Here is a 10,218-nt window from a genome sequence, read left to right on the forward strand (position 1 = left end):
ACCCTATTATTTACACTTCGCACACAAATACATGTTCTGTATTAAGAAAAGGTAAAAAAGTGTAAGTTTCATCCTCTATGTTAATGTTTTTCCTAAAAATACTTTGTGCTCTAGAAAAATTTATTTTTATTCAACCACTCCCAAGCAAGTTATATAGATGAAATAATTTTTCTAACATTATCAGTACTCACTTAATTTTTGTATTGGTTGGTTATTGTTTTTCAAGTTTCACATTTTTTGATAACAGGAGAAGGAAATATTTTGGTCATTTTTTTAAATATTTATATATAAAAGGAATATAAATATATATATATAAAGGGGAATATCAAAAAAAAAAATTGAAGAGTAAACCAATTAATCTCGTAGGGTATTTTGAATTTCAGTGCTTATGTATTTTTTCTCCAATATGATTTTGTGTTATTTTTGTCATCTTTCTCTCTAAAGTTAAGGTTGTCTAATTATTAATTATGGTATATGTTAAGAAAAAGGACAGTCTAAAAATTTTCTTTAAAAATTATTTGTTGTCTTTTTTGGTTTGGTCACAATTAAGACAAAAGTTGTCTTTTTTCTCTCATAGTCAAAAATGGGTAACTACCCATTTTGTTATGCCTATATCCCATGTTTGGCCTCAACTCCCACGATCACTCTTCCACTCTCACACTTTACTTTTTTTATTTTTTTCTTTGTTTTCTTCTTGTTTGCTCTGTCAGTTATCTAAGTGTGCAGGAACCCATGGCCCAAACTAAGACCACTGAAGCTCCCAGACCTTCTGCTTCTGTGAGTGGTTCTTCTCCATCAGCTTCACCTCCGTGGCTTCAAGATCTTCTCTAAAGTCCTCTGTCAAGACTAGGGCTCGCAAAAAGACCTTCCCTATGTCCATAACCTCTCTGTTAGTGCTTCCATCCCTATCTCCTACTTCGATCGCTCTGCCCGCACCACCATCTGAAGAGGTGGTGCCAACCAAGACCCTTCCTTCAGAAATCAAGCCACCTGCTCCAAATCCTAAACCCTCAAAAGTCGGAGCTGCCAAATCAAAAGTCCCTTCTACTGCTGCACAACTTGTTTCTGGTATGTCGCCTGCTTCCCAAACTCACTCCAAAGCAACAACAGTCGTGAAGAAAGGAGAAAAACAAGGCAAGACATCTCCTCCAAAGAAATCTCCTCCAGTGAAGAAACTCAAAATCACTCCACTTGCATGTTCTTCCTCTGAGGCTGATCCTTTTGAAGACCCATTTGGTGAAGCAGTCGATCCTTCTGACCACTCATGTTTTGAAAGCACCAAAAGTTCAGAATCTTCCCCCAAACATGAAGATCTGATTGCCTCTGAAGAAAGAGTTGTTGACTCAGAGGATGGTTCTGATGCATCTGACACTTCGTCTAAGCCCTCTGACCATGTCTCTGAACCTCTACCTTCTGAATCCAAGGGAAAGAAGCCCATGACTTTTTCTAGTCCAATTGCTCACAAGGTTCTAACCAAAAACATTGATTAAGGTTCATCTTTTGTTCCTCGTTCTCATCATTTTTGCTATAATGATCATGAAAGGGATATGGTTTACTATGCTAACCGTAAGGTTATTTGTGAAAGGAATTTTGATCTTGCTACTCATATGGTGTTTGGGGTGATTGGTATTTTGCAAGAAAGAGAGTGGTTAGATTCTTTACCAGGATATTCTGGGTATGTTGATCGGGTTGTCAATGAATTTTATGCTAACATTACTGATGATTTTCTTAATCATAATTTATTTATGTATGGCAAAGTGTATGTTTGGGTCATTGGTTTTCTTTTACAGTTAAAGATATTGCTACTGCCCTAAATTTTTCATTGGTGTCATTCTGGATACCCTTGAATTTGATAAGGACCTAGGCCTTTTGGAGCTTTTCGGACAAAAGGTATCATGGAATCCAAGCACATCACTCTCCATTATTGATCTTACACATACCTATGTTGTTCTTATGCGTTTTGCTCTGTCCAACTGGATTCCTTCCCCTAATCCAGTTATTGTTTCTTGAGAATTGGCATTCTTTCTATTCAAGAATGATTCTGGTGCACAGATAGATCTTCCTTCCTTAATTATGGACCAAATTGTTTCTCATCTTTAAGATTCTGTCAAAAAAGAAGGGGTTCAACCTGTTATTTCCACAACTCATCTTTAAGATTCTGTCATCTCAGAAAGATGTCCTGATGCCAAATGAGTCAGTTGAGGTTCCTCCTCCTGGTCCCACATTCAAGCCATTTGAAGGGAAAGATCAAGCATCGAAGAAGTCCAAGTCCGTGGTGATTCCCTTTGTTTCCACTGCCACTGTTAATGCTCCATCTGGTGTTGGTCCTGCGACATCAGAAATGCTCGCTATCAAGACTGATCTTACAATGGTACAAAATCGACTTGGAACATTGGAGGCCACTCAACAAGCAATCCTTGCTCAGCTGACAGCCTTAGCCAAGGGTGTTAAGTTTCTATTTTTCATGTTTTTCCATTTTTATCTTGTTTAGTTTGTCCAAAGAACATGTTCATTGTTTTTTGTTTTTTAATTTTCGTTACTTTGGCTCCTTGATAGACAAAAAGGGGGAGTAGTTGGATTGCATGGTTTTTATTTTTATGTTTTTTTGTGTACAACTCTAGACCCTATTTTCAGGGGGATTTGTGTGGTATGTCTTGTTAAACTTTATCAAAAAAGCTAACAAATCGTATCTTTGCTAGTATGTTTGTTTGTAGGGGGAGTTCTTAGGAACTTTTATTTTTTCTACCAAAGTGTTTGTTGCATGTTTTTTTAGCTCATATTGCCGAAAATATATTTTGTGTAAAAAGTTGCCAAAAGGGGAGATTGTAAATTCCTATTTTGGCAAACCTTTTTAATAAATATATTTTATTATTTAAAGTGTATTTTTTTGAAATTTTATATTGGGTAATTAAGTGTGATTGTGTCTTATTTTGGTAAGAATCAAATCCTTATTAAAGTAAATTTTATTCTTAGTCAAATTTCCTAATTTATTTATGGTAATTTGTCTATTTTAAGAAGGACGTCTTATAGGATTGTTCTCTGGATATTTTGATTGATTCTAGTTTATTTAAAAAGAGAAAAACCAGTGAGTCTTGATGCCCAAGAAAGGAAACTTCAAAAATGAACGAGGTTGGGTTTTAAGACTAGGTTCACCAATTTCCTAATGCTACAGAATGGTTGTCTATCACATATAGAAATTCCTGCAGTAAATGAAATGAGAAGTAATTTTGAGTAACATCCCGATTTGGTCTGATTTGGATCATAAACGAGATTAACTAACTTAGGGGTTTCTAAACTCTATAAATACCAGACCTAAGAAGCAGCCAACCTTACCTCTTCACCATTCTAATGTTTTATGCTTTTGAAGAGTTATTTTTGTTTGTAAAGAGTAGTTCTTGTTCTGCTATCTCTTTGTTTGTTTATGCTTTGTGTTGTTTATTCTTAAATAGGTCATAAAGCTTGTGAACGTGACATACAAGTCTTCGGGAGAATATTTTCACAAGACTTACTCCGGGAGGAAGTAAGCACTCATCAAGATCAGAAGAGATTTCATGCTCTTGGTGTTTATCAACATCACATTATTAAAGTGGAGTACTTCAAGGTTGCGACAAAGATTTAGAGGGAGTCTAAACTTGTATAAGTCAATGGATTTTTGTATTCTTGAGACTTTACTAATTGATTTTATCTCTAGGCATGGCCCCGTGGACTAGGTTTTCCAAACCACGTAAAAAACTTTTTGTGTCACGTTACTTTAAGTTTATTTACTATCTGTTCTTATATTCTGGTCTATCAGCATTCTGTCTTGATATATCATAATATTTGTTTGATTAAAAAATTGTTTAACAGCTCCACATTAATTAAATTGTTTATTAAATTCAGTTGGTAATTTTAAAAAATGGAATTTCACCCCATATATGCGCTAAGTTCCCATAATACCCTCACCCCGAGCTGGGTATTTAACCCCGTTGTGCCTATTCTGCTAATCCACTCACCAGGATCGCCTCGAGCCGAATATCACAAATATATCCACATAATAATGTGGTCTCAATCATATAACACATAATTACATTTATACCCTTAATAGGCCAAAATTACACATATGCTCTTATTAACAAGAACAGGCCCACATTTATATTTAATACACATAAACATGCATATATATTCATATCACCATATAAATCATGTATGCCACATAATCACACATATATTCAATTAATTTCACATATAAGTCCAATTATGCCCTCCCGGATTCCTAGATTTCTTTTTCATTTTTAATTCGAATTATATGGAATTCCGATATCCATCGAAAGAAAGAATCAAATTAATGAAGGAAAAAAGAAGGGTATGGGGATAATATAATAAAAGAAAATCAAGTAATTTTCTTGTTATTATTCCACGAAGAAGTAATTGATTGAGCAGTTGACGGAAGATCCAGAAAAAAGTAAAAAGGGTTTCGTTCTTCCTTATTGTCCATATATAAAATTTATGAATAATTCGATTAGAATAATTTTCTGACCGTTTGTATTTATACCTCGCTACAACCGAGTATGCAATCAATGCAGCATTAGTTCTGGAGGATAAAAAGTACAAAAACCTGTTTATTATGTCAGCAAAAGATTACTGGGGGCAAAATCAACATATCCACTGATGCAAAAGCTCGTGTTGGGCTTAATACTCGCATCCTGGAGACTTTGACCGTACTTCCAAGCACACCCTATACATGTGTTGACTAATCAGCCACTGAGACAAATATTATCGAAACCTAAAGCATCCGGAAGACTATTGAAATGGGCGGTCGAGCTTGGATAGTTCGAGATAACGTATCACCCTAGAATGACGATAAAGGGACAAACCTTAGCTGACTTCATAGTCGAGTGTACTGGAATAACCAACGAAGAAGTTGTAACCCCAGTCTGCGAGCTATGGAGACTATACGTCGATGGATCCTTTAATGAGAATGGGTCAGGGGCAAGCATTATTCTAATAACCCCATCAGGAAAAAGGTTTCATTCTGCTTTAAGGTTTGGTTTCGAGGCATCCAATAATGATGTTGAGTATGAGGCATTATTAGTAGGGCTCCAAATAGCTTCCGAGCTAAAGGCAAAATCCATTCACTGCTATAGTGACACTCAATTAGTTGTCAACCAAGTCCTAGGAGAATACCAGGCTCGGGGCACTAAAATGGCAGCATACTTGGAAAAATTCAAGGTAGCATTTGGACAATTCGAGTTCTACGCGATTGAGCAAGTTCCACGAGAACAGAATTCGAATGCAGATGCTCAAACACACTTACTGTGGTACCAATAGAATTTTTACCAGAACCAAGCATAATCGAGACTGATGAAGTCAAGGTTGATATGATAGACTCACAACCTACTTGGATGACACCGATAATCGACTACCTCAAAATCGGGAGCCTCCCAACAGACCTGAACGAGGCTAGAAAACTAATGTACAAAATACCAAGATACATTATCTTGGAAGGAAGATTGTACAGAAGAGGGTATTCCATGCCATTACTAAGATGTGTAACTCCACCCGAGGTTAAAAAGATCCTATAAGAAATTCATGAGGGGCTTTGTGGAGATCACACTGGGGGCATAGCCTCTCAAAGAAAGTAATTAGGCAAGGATAATTTTGGCCTACAGTAAAAGCAGATTTGTGTTGAATATGTTAAATGCTGCGATAAATGTCAATGGTTCGCCTCAATACCTCGAGCTCCATCAACCGAGCTCACTATGACGAATTCCCCATGGCCATTCACAGTATGGAGAATCGACCTCATATGATCTATACCAATGGGAAAAGGTGGAGTCAGATATGTTGTAGTGGCTATGGACTACTTCACCAAATGGACCGAGGCAAAACCTCTGGCCACAATCACTTCGAAAAAATTCTTGGATTTTTTGGTAAAGACATAATTTGCATATATGGGATACCAGAGAAGGTTATCTCAGATAATGGAACCTAGTTCGATAGCAAGTTGTTCACACAACTCTGCAAGAAAAATGGAATAATTAAAAGTTTCTCCTCAGTAGCCCGTCCACAAGCAAATGGCCAGGTCGAAGTCGTAAACAAGGCTCTAAAGATCTTTGTACGCCCTAAATATCCGCGAGTTATTAGCGAGCTGGAAAGGGGCATAATTCAGTCCGCCACGTGTAAATAGTCCACCCAAAGCTGCTGTTATGAGTCTCCACCTCCCTAGCCCGAGCTGATCAGAGAGTTAGCAGTCTACTCGAAGGCAGTGGATTAGCAATATGGATATCACGAGCTGGCGCTACATCAAGCTCGAGGTGCTGCATAGATCTGACAGTCGAATCCTTGTAAAGGCTACCACGCATATCAGACATCACGTGTCTATTCCATTCCTGAATTCTCGGACACGCAGTATAAATGTGCGTGTTCAGGCACCCCACGACTGGTTTGGGCCATGCGGCCCATTATCCCCCTTTACCTATTGATTAGACAACCCCTCATTGTCAGGTTTTAGGAATTAATCATCAATGTCACAGAGATGACATGACGAGTAAGAAGGTCACGGGATGACCCCCTTTACCAACGCCTAGGTATCCTCTCCCTATAAATACCAAGACCCTGGGCGTTGCAAGGGGTTGGCGTTTTTGTTGTAAAGAAACACTCTGTAAGGAATACTCAAGAGATATCAATAATATTGACTGGTGGACTAGAGGGATTTTAACCTTTGAACCACCTAAAAGGGAAAGGAGTGATATCCTTCCCCCGATACTAATTTCGCCAGTTTAGAGTTACGACATTTTCATAATACGGTTCACTATTTAGCACTAATCCATCCCGTTTATCCGTATAATTACCTGTTGGCAAAGAACCGCATCAACAGTTTGGTGCTTTCATTGAGAGGATTTAGATTGGTGCTAGTGCAGAAAACCTGACCATGGCGGTTACCCATTCGAGGCATGGTAATGAAGCGGGTCAACATGATGGGCAGGAGGTCCACCATGCCGCCATATCCGATGAACAAAACCCCGAGGTCTAGCAGTGATCGGGAAAGCAGCCAATGGGCCAGGACAACACCGGAAGTTCGGCACCCCGGCCGCCAAATCTGAACCCAGATTTCTACACGGCGATAGAGATGGAGAACACACAGTTGAGGAGTCAGCTATCCAAAGAAAACAAGCAAATCGAAGATGTCTTGGCCCGACTACCCCCTCTTACAACCGACACTAACGTCGGAAAGAGGCATAGTGGGACTCATAAGTCCTGCCGGGATAACTAGTCTGGGCCCAACCGGTCAGTCAGAACCTCAACTCCAAGTTCTACTCCCACATCACACCACCACCAGGAAACTTTGTTTGAGGAGTTTCCTAGGGCCAATTAGCAATTCAGCCGATCGGTCCGAACCTCAACTCCTAGCTTGATTCAATAATTGAACGCACCCAGAAGGGCCCGAGGCAGCTCATGGAGGAGATCCGAGGAGGGCTCGTGGAGACAGCCTGCTCCGGGCAGCCGTCCTGCACCTCGATCAAACCGCCGAGCATAGGACGACGGGGATGGTAGGGTGGAGCGGCCGCGACCTAGCTTGATCCGCCCGGACGGGACTAGGATCGTGTCACTAGTTAGGCATCCCCTGTCACCAATAAGATACCCATCTCCTCCCCATCCAGTTCAGGACATTCCGGCTCATGGGAGCTGCAGGATAAATCCTCCTTCAGTCGGTCCTTCCTGTCGCAGCCGAGCACACGGGGAAGTCCCGGATCCTCGCCCTCAGCAGCGGGCTCCGAGTTTTTCAAACGGGAGTTATTGGACTGGGAGTCACCGAAGTGGCATGTCTGGTGAAGACCTGCGTAATCGCTTGAGCTCGGCTCAAAGCCCTCGGGCCACCCCAAGGGCCGACCTTCGGGATCGCCTCAACTCACAGAGAGGAGGTCCGGCTATAAATGGTAGTCATGCTCACTGAGGGGATGGTCTATCGGAAGTACGTGACAGTGGGAATGCCCCACCTAACCAAGCTCAAGCTTGGAGGGACAATAACCCACTTAACGCTTACAATGGAACTGGAGCTGTTGAACAGCCCCAGAACAACCAAGGAAGTAAGGACCAAACCCTAGAGTGTTTAGCTTAGATGGAGGAGTTGATGAAGAAGCTCTTATCGGAAAAGGAAAAAGATGAATACTACTCGGGGGATGAACTTGAGCTCTTCACCCCTAGCATAGCGGCCACGGCATATCCGCCTGGATTCCGTATACCCCACTTGTCCAAGTTCAACGGAGACGGAGACCCGTCGGATTATTTGGGTATGTTCAACACCCTGATGATGGCCCACAACATCGGCCCCGAGCTAAGGTGTTTGATATTTCCTTCCACCTTGACTGGGCCAGCCAGGCAATGGTTCAAGCAGAATAAAAAGCAGTCCATCAACTCGTGGAAAACCTTCTCTGCTGACTTCAAGAGGGCGTTCTGAGCTTCTCAAGCTTCCCGCGTCAAAGACGATACCCTGGTGAACGTGAAGAAGCAGCCCAAGGAACCTTTGAAAGCTTACCTGAGCAGGTTCGCAAACGTCTCGGCTCGAGCCAGGGACGCGGACGATAGTTCCAAGCTTATGGCCTTAACGACTGGGATCCTTGTTGGAGGCGGACTATGGAAAGAGATACAGAGGAAAGGTGTCAGCACCGTGGATGAATTCCTAAACAAGGCCTAGGGATGGATAAACCTGGAAGAGGCGCGAGCATCGGTCGCGGGAACCAGCCAAGCCCCTGATCAGCCCGTTGGAGTGGAAACGGATTTCGTGAAAATGACTCAAACCATTACACAAAATAACCAATTGGGTGGAGGCAAGAGAAAAGGGAGCAGCGAGGACGGCCAGCACGGCCCGAAGAAGAACAAGCCCATGGAAAAATTTAAGCCAGTCTACGCGACTTACACCGAGCTCACAAACACTAGGGAGCACATTTTCCTAGAAAAATCTACGCGCCTTCCCTGGAAAAAGTCAAAGCCTTTGAAGCACCGGAAGGCCAAGAGGGACCACTCCAAGTTTTGTCGATTCCACAATGACATTGGCCACAACACTGACGATTGTAGGCATTTGAAGGATGAGATCAAGACTCTCATCAGAGCCGGACCCTTGGATCAATATGCGCGGAATAGAGTTCCCGCCAGTTAACCGGCTACAGAAGCTCCGGTGAGTCAGCCCGGGCCCCGGATAAATCAGGACACCCCTCCTCCTGTGATAGGAGGAGAGATATCCACGATCTCCAGAGACCCCCACCTGGCCGACACGAGCAGGGGTCCCCAGAAGAGATATGTCAATGAATTGAAGGCTCATAACGGAGTGGAGTTCGTCCCAGAGCAGCATCTACCCAAACAGCAATGACTGGAAAGGCAGCCAATCATATTCACCGAGGAAGATGCTAGTCACGTCCAGTTCCCCCATAACGACCCTCTGGTCATAACCGCCCAGCTCGCCAACTGAAGAGTTAGGAGGATACTGGTCGATAATGGGAGTTCAGTGAACCTGCTGTTCCAGCCTACGCTGGAAAAGATGGGTTTATCTATCACCAAGTTGAAAGCCACCTCCATGATGTTGTATGGACTTTTCGGAGAAGGATCAGCGGCGATAGGGACAATTGAGCTGGTAATTACCTTGGGAGAGGGGCCCCGGACTATCTCTAAACTCCTTGAATTTGTGGTCATCGATTGTCCCGCCGCCTACAACACCATTCTGGGTCGACCTACATTGATAGCGTTTGAGGCCGTAACCTTTATCCGCCACCTCGCAGTCAAATTCCCCTCCTCCACGAGGATATGCATGGTCCGAGGTGATCAGCTCGCTGCCAAGGAATGCTATAGTATTTCCATGAAGGGAAAGTCACGACTCGGGCAGCAGGCGATGACCATCCAGGGCGAGAACGAGGAATCTCAGGAAGTAGGATTTACTCTGGAGATAGAATAACCTCAGAATGTCAGGGGGGAGGGTATCATCTCGAATAATGATATCGACCCATGAATAGGCTAGGATAGATCCGAGCTCCAGGCCATCAAAGAGCTCGAGGAGGTGAATATCGACCCACAAGACTCCTCGAAGGTGGTAAAGCTCGGGAAAAACCTGTGTAGCGAAAGGAAGGCGGAGCTGATTAGGTTTCTACAAGAAAATCTAGATGTGTTCGCCTGGTCTCATGGAGACATGGTAGGGATAAGCCCAAGTGTCATCATGCACACCCTCAACTTAGACAAGAACATGCCTGC

The 10,218-nt window shown here is 42.5% G+C and overlaps 1 protein-coding gene across 1 annotated transcript; it reads left to right on the top strand.

Annotated features, from left to right (window-relative positions):
* The first annotated feature begins 872 nt into the window (after window positions 1-872).
* On the top strand, window positions 873-1,490 carry LOC133800004 (pre-mRNA-splicing ATP-dependent RNA helicase prp28-like). The gene has a single exon (XM_062237987.1). The coding sequence runs from the start codon at window positions 873-875 to the stop codon at window positions 1,488-1,490; it is 618 nt and encodes a 205-aa protein (XP_062093971.1).
* Window positions 1,491-10,218: the final 8,728 nt, after the last annotated feature.

The sequence above is a fragment of the Humulus lupulus genome, chromosome 9, assembly GCF_963169125.1.
Source record: "Humulus lupulus chromosome 9, drHumLupu1.1, whole genome shotgun sequence".
NCBI lineage: Eukaryota > Viridiplantae > Streptophyta > Magnoliopsida > Rosales > Cannabaceae > Humulus > Humulus lupulus.

Excerpts from the sequence above, each read along its gene's own strand:
- LOC133800004 (XM_062237987.1), top strand. The coding sequence starts at position 873 with ATGTCCATAACCTCTCTGTTAGTGCTTCCATCCCTATCTCCTACTTCG.